Source organism: Strix uralensis, chromosome 19 (genome assembly GCF_047716275.1).
Source record: "Strix uralensis isolate ZFMK-TIS-50842 chromosome 19, bStrUra1, whole genome shotgun sequence".
NCBI classification, from domain to species: Eukaryota; Metazoa; Chordata; class Aves; order Strigiformes; family Strigidae; genus Strix; species Strix uralensis.
Genome location: NC_133990.1, coordinates 12,585,547 through 12,599,708, shown reverse-complemented (window position 1 = coordinate 12,599,708; position 14,162 = coordinate 12,585,547). Strand labels below are relative to the sequence as shown.

Here is a 14,162-nt window from a genome sequence, read left to right as displayed (position 1 = left end):
TGCCGTGTGAGAGGGGAAGAGCCATTTCTCCTGGGAGGATTCCCACCAGAGAGCAATGTGCTTCAGCGGTTCTGGGCTGATGTCCCCCGCGCCTTTTGGGTGGAGAGGGTGCCACGTTAGAGCACCCCGCGTTTCTGCGGTTCTTGAAACGCTGAGGCTCACGGCTGTTGCCGGGCCCCGACCCGTCCGTAGCCCTGATCGGGGCCGGTCCCAGCCCTGCCGTGCGCAACCGGCGGGCCAGGGTGAGCCGTCCCCGGGCCGCTCGCGCTCCGCCTCTTCACGCCCCGGGCCCGCCCCCGCCGGGTTTTGCCGTTTGCCGCCAGGGGGCGGCAGAGCGGCGCGGCCCCGGAAGGCGGTAGGCGGAGCGGGGCGGCGCGGCACGGCCGGAAGTGACGAAGAAGGGGCGGGGCGAGGCGCACGCGCGAGGCCTCTAGGGTGCCGCCGCAGCCACCGCCATGGCGGAGCGCGTCGAGCAGCGGCTGGAGGACCGCGTCCCGGAGCTGGAGCAGCTGGAGCGGGTCGGGCTGTTCACGCGTAGGGAGACCAGGTGAGGCGGGAGGTGGCCGTGGCGGTGGCGGGCCCGGGGGCGCGGGGGGGGCAGCGAGCGCACGCGACGCGGCCGGACTTGCCCCGCTCGCTGATTTCCCCTTCCCGCAGGGCTGTCCTGAGGAAGGCCTCGGCTCTGGAGTACAAAATACAGCGGAGAGCACTTCGGAAGGAGGATTTTATTAATTATATTCAGGTAGGCTTTACTGATTAGCAGAGCGTGTTAGCTCACGTCCTAGGTGCAGCTCAGTTAGAAGTGAAGTCATTTTGTAGGGATGTACGGGGCTGCTTCTCGAGGCCTCTCCTCACCCGGTCCCTAGTGCTCCCTTGTAAGTGTTGTCCTGGCGCGGGCTCTTTATTGATACACCAGAGCACGAAGCAGCGCCGCGAGTCGGTGCCTGAGTTTGGGATGAGAGAGTCTTCTTTCTTCTTGTGCCTTTCCTATAGTTTCTTCTCTCTCCAGGGATGCAGAGACCCCAGTTCCCTGATGTGCTGTGCAAATTGTAGTTAAGTGTAATTAATTTTTTGTGGTGCTAGAAGTTTGGCTTGTGCATTATGATTCTAGGAGTATGGGATGCTAACAAATCAAGTCTGAAATATCATGTGCAATACAAATATTCAAGGGTAATTTCAGTCAGCCTTAGAAATGTAGTGATCCAGCCAAAAAATTGTTACTTATGTTTTCCTGGATGTAATTTTTATTGTTCACCTGATTAGCTATAAAAAACTTGATCTGTATTTTTTTTCCCTTACTGTTACATGTCTCCTCATTTGCTTTTAAATGTTTTTTCCTCTCTATTCTAGTATGAAATTAATCTGCTGGAATTGATCAAGAAAAGAAGAGCAGTAAGTTTGTCAGTTATTTAGAATGCAAAATATTTTATGCCAGATTTTCTATTGCAGTAAAATTAATATTTTTTTTTTCTCCAAGCGCATTGGATATTCATTTAAGAAGGATGAAATTGAGAACTCTATTCTACATAGAGTCCATGGTCTCTTCAACCGTGCTACAGGAAAATGGAAAGTAAGTTTGTTTATTTTGTACTGATAAGTTGAAAAATGCCCTTTTGGTGTGTAAAAATATCTAGATATTGCCACAAAATACTTACAATATACAAAAGAATGTAGTAGGAAAACTAAGTGGACATTTGGTCTTGCAGTTAGAAGTAGTCTAGATGTTTTTTTGTATACAAACAGGATTTTGTCCTTTTCGAGTCATTAGTCCTCAACTGTCTAGAGCCACATATTGCAATGTGAGTTTGGTCTGTCTGTTTGGAACTTTCAGCTGCTTTAGGAAAATACATCTAATGGTAAAACCTAAATGAGGCACCTCAGGAACCGTTACAGTGAGGTCTCTGTTGAGTTCGGTGTAACAGATTTGGCTTTGAGGGTGTATCTTGAGATGGGAGGTTTTCTTTGGATGTTTTGCAGGAATTTGAAGATCTGGGGAAGAAAAAGGGGAATTTTGAGATTCAGAATTCCTTCTTTGCATGCCAAGTCATTGTACCAAGGGCATATTGTTTACTTGTCAATGTCCAAGTGATTTTTGTGCTTGCCTTATTGTAAGGTTGATTCTCTTCCGCCTTGCATTTCTAACAGGAAGATGTCCAGCTTTGGCTTTCACATGTTGCATTTTGCAAGCAATGGGTGAGTTTTAAAAATGCTAATCTTAATCTGAGTTGAGATACTGGACAGTTGTTTAATCAGGCATCTGGAAGTTGTGTTACAAGACAGGGGTACAAATTTTACTGTGTAATACTGAAATAATTTTGATAGTCTTGGAGCTGCCTGGGATTTTCACGAATGTATCCAAGTGTAAAATTTGACTCAAAATGAATTAGTATGAAATTTGATGCTTACAGGTGGCAAAGGTAAGGCTAATTATACTGTTTGGTTTGGGAGAATCATAATATTGGTTATACCTTCTCTGGAATGAATGGATCACCTGTCTGTGAGCTGTGATTTTTGTTCCAAACATTTCTTATAGTGGCTATGCTGAAAAATACAATTTGGCAATTCTGTACTTTGTAAGCTTACTTGTGCAACTCTTCACATTATTATTAGCATTCAGTCATTGTCTTTCCTGTATGGAAGAAGGTGACCTTGTCATAGTCATGCAAATGGCCAAAGAAAAAATACAGTCTTTACCTCAAAAGTGGTCAGAGACTAAGGGTTTGTGATTTAGGCAACATTCAAGTTAGCTATGTAGTTCAGAGAGGTTTGAGTTAACTATGTTAATCTAGTCTGGTAACATTTGAAATCTGGTTAGTATTGAACAAATATGAGAAACTTTCTCCTGAAGATAAAGTAGCAGAGAAGTGTCTTTTCCAGTACAATTGCATTACAACTTGTAACCTTTAATAATGTAACTTGGGTGCTGGTAGTTCACTTTGCTACTAGAGTGAGTAAACCAAAACTTCTTCTTTCACAGAATTCAAAACATCAGCTTAGTAAGGTGTTTTCTACCATGTTGGCCATTCATTCCAATAAACCAGGTAAATAAAACGATGGTGAGTGCTGTGTTAATGACTCAGTATACGTTGTATAGTGTTGGTTTAAGTTCTTACAGATCTCAGTTCAAGCTATTGGGGTAAAAGTTCCTACTGTCTTTTCTTTGCCTTGCTGCTGCTTCAGAGAGAAGGGCTCTGACAGGGATTGTGCTGAGCAATCAAAAGGTGATGTGAGGTGGGAGTCCCCATGGTCTGAATGACCATTTCCCAGGTAGTCTGGGACTAGGTAAATGTTTCAGGGGTAGATGATGTTGAATACTTGCGGATGCTTTTTGGCTTTTGAAGACATCATTGTACAGCATTGGATCTGTAGCTGTATCAGATTAAACTTCCTGGATCTGCTTAGCTTTTAGTCCTTTAACTTGGTTTTACCTGGGCGATAATCAGTCTTATTCCATTGCTGATTTTATGGATTATGTTGGAGTTGGTACATTGAACAAAAACAACCTGTGCATCCTGGAGAGTAGCTTCAGAATAGGTTCTCATGACCAGCCGCTTGCTTTAACCTTAAAATTAACTTATTTGTATCATCTGTTGCAGCACTGTGGATTATGGCAGCAAAATGGGAAATGGAGACACAGCTCTCATCAGAAAGTGCTAGGCACTTGTTCCTTCGTGCTTTGCGCTTCCACCCAGAGTGCCCAAAGCTTTATCAAGAAGTGAGTTCCTGGTTTTCTTCTATGACCAGTTGTTTGATCAATCAGACCAAATCAGTCCAGCATATTTCTCAGATCAGTCTGAGAAAACTGGAAAAAACTTTGGTAGCATTTTTCAGTTGTTTAGCAAATCCTGTGTTTATGTAGGTTTTAACACTGTTTATAGAGAATCCCTTTCTAAAGTACTGCAAACTCTGCTAGGAGATAGTTGTCTGAATTAGATCTGGTGTCCCTAGCCTTTGCCTAGGGAACATGGTTTTCTTTGAGTAGAACTAGACTTTGACTATAAAGTGGTAATTTCTGCATGTGGGAAATTTCTGAGTAAATATGTAGGGCAGATAGCTATATGCCCAAACCTTTAAAAACCAAGGCTCTCGGACATATGTGGGATGTTTGACAAAGTCCTGATTTGTAGCTCCTCAGATAGAGCTTGTTTTACCATATTTGTGGACTTAGATGTTTATGATTTATCCCCACCCCCACAATAATTTCAGTTTATTCTCTCTCTTGCAGTATTTCAGAATGGAACTGATGCATGCTGAAAAACAAAGGAAAGAAAAGAAGGAATTTGAACAAGCAAAGATGGACTTGGTAGGTCAGCTAAACTTAATTAAGAGATATTGTTTGCTTGCATATCACATGTTTGAATACACGGTTTCAAAGGATCTGTATTAATGGTTTGTTCAAGAACAGCTTAGAGGAAGTTTTTCTTTATGTCCTGTGCCTGTGTTAAGCTTTTCAAGTGTTGGCTGGTGCTCAGCTCAAATACTTCATACATTGATTTTTCTTTATGTTTTAAAGTCCTTTGTTACATCCCTCAGTTTGAAAGTTAATAGTAATTTCTGGAAAGGAATAGTTAAACTTACTATCTCTTTGTTTCTTTATAGTTGACATGCAAATTAGATAACAATAGATTTGGATGAAGAAAAACATGAATATTTTCTTCTGATATATTTTCCACATTTGCAAAAATGGTAGCTGAGAAAGGAAAACAATTTTTTCAACGATGTTATGATTGATATTGCAGGGGGAATTCAATTATTCCGAAGAGATTCTCAATGGGGAAATGGCTCGCATAATCTACAGGGATGCTGCTCAGAAAATTAAAGGTGGTTTAACATTTCTTGGACTTATTCTCCAGTAGCTAATATAGATAGACTTAGCTTCAGTGTACACTCTTAAGATACATTTTCAAATACACCATTTCTGCAGTAGAACCTACATAATGCCCAAAGTATAAACTAATAGTGCTGATGGTTCCGATTTCATAACTGTTCTGCAGGCTGACACCTCTCAGTACAACAGCTTTTGGACTGAAGTGGCCCGGGTGCTGGGCTTACAGTCTCAAAACTTGTTGGCTTAAAAAAACAAAGGGAGGACAGTTCAGAATTACACACCTTTTTTGCTTTGTTGTTTACTGAACATTAGGTCACAACTAATCGGCTAGCACTAGTGATAAAGTAAGAACTCAGACTGGTAACAAAACACCTTAGATCATTGTAAATTAACCAGGCTTGGTAAAATTCACCCATTTTATTGAAAGAATTGGGTAAAATAATTGCAAAGTAGTAGCAGATATCTTTGAGAAACCATGATAGATGGGGATATTTTGGAAGACAGTTGGCAAAATGTAATAACAATGTTGAAAAGGAAAAGGACATTAGAAGAAATTACAGAAAGAGTTGGCTTAATTTAAATTCCTGGATAAATAGTGGAATAAGTAGGTGTGCAAATAATTTGTAAGCACCTAAAAATAAGGAGATGAGTAATGGCTGACAGGGATTTGTAATGAACTAATTATGTCAAGTCATGTCAGTTGACATTCTCAAAGATAAGTTATGGAGATACAAGATGGATGGATACAATTCATTGATGTATACTGTGCAGCTTTGGAGAGGTCTGTCCCAGACCTCCACAGGAGCCTTCTGTGTTTTCATTGCAGAGTCAAATGAAGGAGTAGAGGAGGTGCTGATAACATTTGCAAGTGGAACCAAGCTGGAAGGTTCTGTGAGCATGTCAGGACAGGACTAGTTTATCACTTTGGAGTCTGGAATGTCCTGTCTCTCATGGCCTTTTTTTTTCTAACTGGATAACATGAACTTATGAAAATAGTCAGGCAGCCAACATTCTAACATATGGCTTATATAGGTGGAACCCTGAGATTTACAGAAAAGTGTATCTATCTAGACATGTAAATGTTATCTGTGTTTTGACAAAAGCTTGCACAGATATAGAAATGCAGTGTGCAATGGATATAATACTCCACTTGATAGTTGGGTTTTTTTCTCCTCTTGAAATGTAGGTGTTGAGTTCCATCTGGCTGTGCTTTCTATCGCAAAGCTCTTTGATTTTACCCAAGATTTGCAAAAAGAAATTCTTGAAAGGTGAGGTGTGGCTTTGTACCGTTTTTTTTTTTTATTATTTTGTTTTGTTTTTTAAGAAACATGTTCTCATAACTTCTCTGATTTATAGTGAGTTGACAGGTTAACAACTAAAGGTTGTTCTTCTAGGGAAATAGAATGTTAAGGCCTATGGGAAATCCTTTAACAAAAACAAAATATGAGGCAAGCGTGTTTGTTAGAAAAGGATACTTGTATCTAACTTCAGAAAAGGCTTTTAGAAGCTGCTAAGAAAAACTTAGTTGTTGCTGAATAATTACTACACTTAGTTTCTGTAAATTTACTGCAGGAACTGTGAATTTTTCTAGTGTACTTTGGTTCTTTTGCATCTTTAGTTTGTCCAGTAGTTTCTCTCTCAAAAGAAGGATCTCTCTTGAAACCTTCCTGTCTAGTTCATGCTGTTAATGGAGAATATCCATATTAAATAAAAAACCAAAATAGGCTAATATTTTTGTCTTTCTCTTGTGGAATAGTAAAATGTTTTTTCTCTGGCACTTGATTACTTAGAAATCAAGTACATTTCTATACCAATATAACAACCCTTCTAAACATACCTGCAAAAGAATGATGGTTGGGGGGTATTATAGATATGGTGTGTTTAGTTTGCAGACCAAGTATGCTGATGATCCTCTTACGTGGGACTACATGGCCCGTCGTGAGCTGGAGCTGGGGTCCCTGCAGTCCGCAGAACACACCACAAAACAGATGAAAGTATCTGAAATGACCCAGAGAGAGGAACGATGCTGTGCAGTCTTTGAAGAGGCTGTGAGGGCAGTCCCGACAGGTGAAAAGTTCTGCCTGCATTTAACCATAATTTTTTCCAGATACCTTGGCATACTGTATACTGTGAAAGCTTTGAGATAGGTGTTGGCAGGCTCTACCATACCTAAGAGAAGGCAAGCCATTTTTAGATGCTCCTTTTGGGGGGTTTATTTTATGGGTTATTTCGGTTATTTTCCAGTGTATTTATGTTCTTGAAGGAGCTGCTTAACTGAAAGTGCTTTTATTTGCTTGTTTGCTTTTATTAATGTGATTTAACTAATGAGGAGAATAGAAGCCCACAGATGAATAGAACTTTGGGAGTTGCAAATAGAAAAATTTTCCTAAATCAAGGAAACCTGTAGAACTCAAGTGTATTGCTGGTTAACTGTGAGTAAGCAATGCTTTTGAGTTGCCAGTGGAGTGGATATCCAGCTTCAACATCTGGCATTGCCCTTACTCCCAAAGGAGACTCTCAAGGGACTATCTGTGGAGTGGACTCAAACTTGCTGCTTATATAGCCTTTGAAGACAAGGATTTTCTCGACTGCCTCTGAGTGTCCTCGCTCTTGCAGGACCATTGAAAACTACAGGCAAAGGGTACACTGAGCAATTGTGACACTGTGTGCTGAAGCCTCAGTTGAACTAAGAACTTGATGCTCTTTAGAAAGAGTTACTGGCTGCAGCTTATACTGGGAAGCCATTTTAAAATGTTAATGTTATAAATGTAGGGCTTCTGTTATAATACAACATTTTAGAACAAAGTTGACTTTTAACACTTGAGTGCTTGGATTCTCTATATTCCTTAAAGACAAGTATTTGTGCTTACTCTTGTGATTCTATAAAGTGTGATATTATGCCTTTGATTCTACAGAGGACATGTGGAAAAGCTACATCACTTTTTGCTTAGAGAGATGTAAGAGGAAAACCAACAGTGAAGAATTAAAGCAAAAGGTAAAAGCCTATTAGGAAATCATAGTAACAAATCATCCCTATTTTTACTGACTTCTGTAACCTATCAAACAAGGAGCAAATATATTTTGGCATTTTATCAGAAATACTTACCTGCAACCATCATTAAAAATCATTTAGCCTCCATCTGAGGGGATCACTTTTACTGTCAAGTTTACATGGGCCTGCCTGAACATGAATAACTTGGGCATAAACCAGCCTTGTCAGTAAAGTACAGTGACCTCTTTGGATGGGAGTTAAGAGTGCAAACTTGTTAATGTTTGCTGACAGTCCTGCAAACCTGTTCATCCTTGTTCAAATAAAAGGATGAATTAAAATGACTATTGCAAATAAATCTTGAGTAAAATTTGGTGCTGGCACATGGGCACCTTAATTATGTATCTATGCTGGGATGTGACTCAGTGAATTAAGTAATCATCCTGTGCAGTTTGCTTCCTTTTTAATACAGTAAAAGAACATTACTGTGTTGTTCTTCTGCTCTTTAAGTAAGAAGTGTAATTCAGATGCTCAGATTTCCTGTTGATCTTGGAATGTATGCAGGTACCTAAAGCATTAGATACATAACTTTTACTGAATTTCAGTGACGTGTTGATACACTAATCTACAGGACTTTGTAATGCTGGTATGTGGTATATGCAGGTATAATGCTTATTTTCTTTACTTTTTCTTCTGTGTTGGTTCTAGAGGCTGCAGAGGACACTGAGTGTGTTCAACAAAGCCCATGAGTCCAGTTTGATGCCTGAAGCTCTCTATAAGCAATGGGTAAGAGTTGACATAGAAACATAGGTTGTGAGATGGTTGTGAGACTGTCCTGCATTGCTTGCATGCCTGTCTTTACCATTTTGAGTAGATATAAAGGTGGGCAATATTGTGTTCAAGATATTACAAAGGTATTGTTTTAACAAGGTTTTACGAATCTCTTGTGGTGATTAGTTCTGTCTGTTGGGTTTTAGCTTCAACTGTTACTGGAGTCCAGCCTCTTTGAGAAGGCTATAGAGGTGGCAGAAGCTGCAACAAAACGCTTCAGCCTGTCAGTGGAAACGTGGCAGATGAGGCTGCAGGTGCTGATCCAGCTGAAGAGTGACAGTGTGACCCAGTGTTTTGAAGAAGCTGTTAAGCACGTGAAATCTAAGGTCTGTGCTGGTTTTTTGGACTTGCACGTTAGTCTTGGGCTGGAAAACTGATACTTATTTGAGGTAGTGGGTTTTTTCCTTCACAAGACATTCAAAGTCCTGGACTGTTTTTATGGTCAAAAATAAGAACTTGACATTTCTCATGCATGTTGCATTCCGAAGCATTGGGGAATTGTAAATTCACTTCAAATTCACACTTATAAAATCTGCTCACAGGTGACATTTTGCATACTTTCTGGCAGTCAGCTGGTATTCTTTGTGTCTTACTTGAAAAAATGTGTTTCCTTTCCTTTGCTGTTCTGATATATTTGCGTGTGGTATTTCAGGCCTTGAATTAGTTATGTGCTCTCTCACTGTTCCATTTCAAACCCTGGGCACAAGGAGTGAGAAGAGCAAACAAGGAGGTGATTGTTTCTTTCCTCCTTGTTCTCAGAAGTTACCTTTGTACTGCAGTGTTTGGTGATGCAGAAGAACTTGTCTCTCATCCCTGCCAACATGTCTAGCAGCTGTCCAGCTAAGTAGTATTTGTCCTGTAAGTGAGGAAGGAAACATGAAGTGATTTCAGTGTGCAGTCCAAAGTTGTCTTTCTAAGAGCTATGTCTAAAGGCATCTGTAATACAGAACCTGGTGGATGTGTTGCGGTCTGTTTCTGTAAATCAGAGTCACTGTATTTCAATCATTTGATTTATCTGCTTACTTTGTAGGGCACTTTGCCATTATGGACCCTCTGGGTGGAATGGAGTGAAGGCACAAACAGCAAGGAAGACACGGACGCTCTCTACCAGGTACTTAACTAACAGAAATCGACTTTTGATGACAGTGTGTAAATAAACGGGAACAATGCACATGGATGGAACGTGTAGCAAATGCTTTATACTGCAGTTCCTTCATGGATGTGTTGATATCAAAGGATTTCAAGTAAAACTGTATGTTACCAAAAATCAGTTGGACGTAGGCTCATATGCACAAATGTCCCCATGCTTCTAAGACATCTTGATGTTTGTAAGCACAACCAGTGATGGACTCTTCTTTTACTTCATAGTCTAGAAATTTTGCTCTATTTTCAGATGTCTATCTGAAGATGGAATAGAGAATTTATCAATCTGTGTGAAAACATCCACCTTGTTAAAGAAAACTCAAGAACAAAACTGGGCTTTTAATCTCACTGTAAATTCCTTAAATAGTTTAGGGCAAAACATTTTCTCTTTGCCTGTAATGTTGGGTTGTTGGGGTTTTTTCCCTCTTTACAACATAAAGCACGTATTTCAGGTGGAAGCTTGAATTCAGTTGTTTGTAGAGCATTGTGAAACCCTCTGCATGAAGGATGTTAGGGAAATGCCAGTTGCCAGCTGTATGGAATATTGGAGATGATGTGTATTTTAGGTTACAACCTAAATACAATATTTTGATGTGAAAAGTATTGGATGTGTTACCTAATGCGGTCTTTCAGATGTCATTTGTGATGCTTTTGTCCAGTATTTTGTCTCACTTATGAGATCTACTTTGTCACATACCTAATTAGGGAAAAGGTGCTATTTGGTTTCTTCTCCCTTGTTGCCTTTTAATTGTAGCTTATGTGTTTTGTTTGTTTGGTTTGGTGTTTTTTTTTTTCCCCTTTTAAACTTGCAGAGATCCTTACGTGCCACAACTCCTGCTGAATCTGTGACTATGAAAGAAATGTATCTTGACTGGACTTACAGAATTGGTGGTTATAAGAAAGTTAAAAGAGTCTTTACCAGGTGACAAATAAAACCTTCAAACCTGATTGTTCTAGGGCATATATCAAAAAGGCTTGACTTCTAAAGTTACTTATGTTTTTACTTCAGCCTGTGTGAAAATCGTCCGTTTTCACTTGACTTCTTCAGGAAGATGATCCAAATAGAAAAGGAGCAAGTAAGTTGTTGAATATCCAATTAGTGCCTTGTATTTGCAAAATAGACTTCTAACTTTGGATTTAAATAGGAAACAGAGGGCTTATGAGTAGTGTCATTAGTTTGTGCTCAGTTCATATTTGTCTTCTAAAGTTGATTCATAGCATGTAATACAAAAACAAGTTCCATGGTAACTAATCTTTGGCAGTGTGCATGTGTGCGTGTAATTACCATGACTCTTTTTCTTTGTAAGAATGTAATCAAGCTGCAGATTCACTTCTGTACAAAATAAATGGCCTTTTAATACCTTCCTTTGTTAGGAATCCTGCAAAATGCTTCATCTGAGAGAATACTATGAACGTGCCTTGAGAGAGTTTGGTTCAACAGATTCTGGTAAGAGGATTTTATTTATTTAGTCATTCATTCAGTGCTGCCTCTTTTATTTCCATCCATTTCAAAAGGTAGCTGTTTGTTCTGCCCTTGGAACTGCTGTCATGCAGAGTGGAACTTACTTTTTCTGTGGCATTAAGTGCATGACACTCTGCAGTGACCCTTCACTTCCAGTCCAGGGTTGTCGTGCACAGTGGGATGGCTTCAGAACTACTAGCAAATAAGGTTTTGACACTGGCATAAGAGATGCGCATCACCTTTAATTTGAATTTGCAAACAGTATGGAGCTATGTTTTTTTATGATCAAGATTTCTGCAGTATTCCTTTTAAGGAAGTAAACAGCTCAATTATTGCTACATTACTTAAGACATCACTGTTCCAGCTGGGAATAGAATCCAGGCTTTGGGTCCTCAAGGGCAGGTGGTTGTACTTTCACAAAGTAAACCTCATTGTGTTAACATCAAGAACCCTTAGAAAAGCAGAGTTTCTATGTTAGGTTTGGTATGTTTGTTAAGTAATATTTAATCAAAATCTAACCAGAACTTCTATTTTTCTTTTAAAGATCTCTGGCTGGATTATATCAAAGAGGAGCTAAGTCATCCCCAAGGCAAACCAGAAAACTGTGGGACCATTCACTGGCGAGCTATGAAGATGTTGCAGGGAGACCTGGTGGAAGACTTTATTTCCAAATACACTTTACTGCAAACTGGACACTTATGAAAAACTATAAATAGTTAAAACATGACAGTGCACACTTTTTTTAACTTCTTTGTACAAAGGTAAATATGTTTCTGGATCTTATTAAAGTGTACCTTCTTTACATCCTTGCATATGTGAAAAAGAGTAATCATCTGCCCTGTTGCAGTTGCTTCTAGTGTTGCTTCTGCCAGGGGCAAGTTCAAGTGCACAGTTAGAGGCGAAAGCAAAGGTGTTTCTGAGTGTGTTCTTCACTGAGACTTCTGAGAGTAAACTCTTCCTCCTGCCTGAAAATTCAGATGGAAGAGTCATAATGTATCAGCTTTTACACTGTGGAAAGCTAGTTTTACAGCACCCAAATGCAAAAAAAACCCTCCATGGAAACCACCTGTGGGAGACCTTTGTATCTTACTGTACTATTGAATAATGAAAAGTGGAACACTGGAGAAACAATTTGTAAAATTATGGTATTTATTGTTTCCTAGTCTTGGAGTCATCTGTAATCCTCTTCAAAAACAACACCAACTTCTCTGCCTGCCTTGCCTTGGTGTTTGTATCCTAAGCTGTAATTCTGAGAGTGACTGAAGTGTTGAGGGGAGCTGAGATCTGTTTCTGATCTACACTTAACTTTCTGTCCATAATATCTGAAAAATGGGTAAAAGTTGTTTGGGACAGTGGTCGTCTTGGCTGTTCATAGAGCCGCATTTTCCTGTGTCAAACCCCTTAAATCAGCATAAATGCTATTCTCAGACCAGCAGAGCATGCCTAGGCAAAATATAGGAACATGCAGCAGTAGTTCCTCTATCTCATTTCCCAGTGACTGGGTGGTGGTGCCATGACAATACAGAAAAATAGTTCCTTAAGATTTTTTTGCACAAGTAGAAACTGCATCTCCTCTCAAGCAACATCTTCCAGTAACTTTTGACGATCTGGAAACAAGGTTTGGAGCCTGTTAAATTGCTCCTTCTGTGACATCTGAAGTACATCCTACTTTGTCTTTCCCAAGCTTTTAGCCAGGCCATCTTTGATCTCCCCACTAGTTCTCAGCTGTCTTGCACCTGGGGTCATGCCCCCCCCCCCCCATTGTTCCTCTTCTACCCTCTCTGCCCTTTATTATGTTAGTTCCCTCCCCTGAATCGTTCATCTTACTGCTGGTGTTACACAACAAAGCTTTTAAACACAAAATTTGGGTTTGGGGGATTTTGTTTTAGGTTTTTTTTTGTTTTTTTCTAAGTCTGGCAAAGATCATGACCTCCACTTTGAAGTGGACCCTTTTTCTTCACCTGTCCTGGTTCATTGCAGAACTTTGCCCCTCACTCCACAACCTGCAGCACCTGTTCATGGAGCACCCACCTGGTCTGGTTGGCACAGGTGCTTCCCATCTCTTAATCTTCCTCTGAGCATGCTCCTAGCACAAGGCCTGAAGGAGATGGTTATCTTTTGGCAAGATTAAAAAGCCACAGAGCCTGGGGAGGTATTGATATTTTATTTACAACTTTATGAGTGCAAATGTGTTTTCTTACTCTCTTGTCTGTATTTCTCCACCTTTTTTTCCCAGTTGTTTTAATTGCTTGTTTCTGCCCTCGTGCCGCATTGTTTTTCTCTCTCACTAGACACAATTTTCAGTAGCAATTGAAGAAGTTAGGCGTTCAAAAAGTAGAGAGAGCGTGGGTCTGGCAGGTTGGGAGGGACGCGGGAGCTCGCACCCAGGCCGAAGCGGGAGCCGCTGCCGCTCGCCGTGCGGGCGCCTCCTTTCCAGCCGCTTTCACGACCGGTGTCGCACCGAGCTCCGAGGCACAACCAGCCCGTCCGCCGCCTTCAGCAGCGGCCGCCCTTCCTCGGAGGCCGCCGGCCTGGCGGTGCCCGCGGCCGCTGGCTGCCTCGGGCGCAGGCGCTGCTGAGGGGACGAGCGGCCCCGGCAGGGCGCGAAGGCGGGCGGGGGCGGCCGGACCAGCGTCTCCTCACGGCGGCGCCGCGCGCGGACGCTCCCTCAGCGCCACCCGGCATGGCGCGGCTGCCGGCACCGCCGCCTCGGCAGGTGCGGAGGGCTCCCGCGGGGCGGGGAGCGGGGCTCGGGCAGGTTCGCTTCCCTGGCACGGCCCGGGCGGGCAGCAGAGGCGGCGGGGCCCGCCCCTGAGGGCTTGCCCGAAGTATGGGGCGCTCTGCCCTTGCTCGCCAGCCGCGACCCCCGTCAGTCCCCTCCCGCCAGTAGGCCCGGCCTCCGCTCTGGG

The 14,162-nt window shown here is 41.6% G+C and overlaps 1 protein-coding gene across 1 annotated transcript; it reads left to right on the top strand.

The window, feature by feature from the left end:
* Positions 1 to 408: 408 nt before the first annotated feature.
* UTP6 (UTP6 small subunit processome component) lies at positions 409 to 12,055 on the top strand. Its single transcript, XM_074889130.1, has 19 exons — positions 409 to 547; positions 658 to 742; positions 1,351 to 1,392; positions 1,478 to 1,570; positions 2,146 to 2,193; positions 2,978 to 3,041; positions 3,597 to 3,715; positions 4,226 to 4,303; positions 4,740 to 4,821; positions 6,015 to 6,096; positions 6,714 to 6,895; positions 7,744 to 7,823; positions 8,526 to 8,603; positions 8,795 to 8,974; positions 9,679 to 9,759; positions 10,604 to 10,713; positions 10,801 to 10,867; positions 11,166 to 11,238; positions 11,798 to 12,055. Exons 1-19 carry the CDS (start codon positions 456 to 458, stop codon positions 11,953 to 11,955), a joined length of 1,794 nt encoding a protein of 597 aa, XP_074745231.1. The 5' UTR covers positions 409 to 455; the 3' UTR covers positions 11,956 to 12,055.
* Positions 12,056 to 14,162: the final 2,107 nt, after the last annotated feature.

Bases quoted from the DNA above. Each gene is read 5' to 3' on its own strand.
- UTP6 (XM_074889130.1), top strand. From the start codon at position 456: ATGGCGGAGCGCGTCGAGCAGCGGCTGGAGGACCGCGTCCCGGAGCTG. The intron at 2,194-2,977 runs GTGAGTTTTAAA...CTTCTTTCACAG, and splicing joins TTGCATTTTGCAAGCAATGG to AATTCAAAACATCAGCTTAG. The intron at 6,896-7,743 runs GTGAAAAGTTCT...TTGATTCTACAG, and splicing joins TGTGAGGGCAGTCCCGACAG to AGGACATGTGGAAAAGCTAC.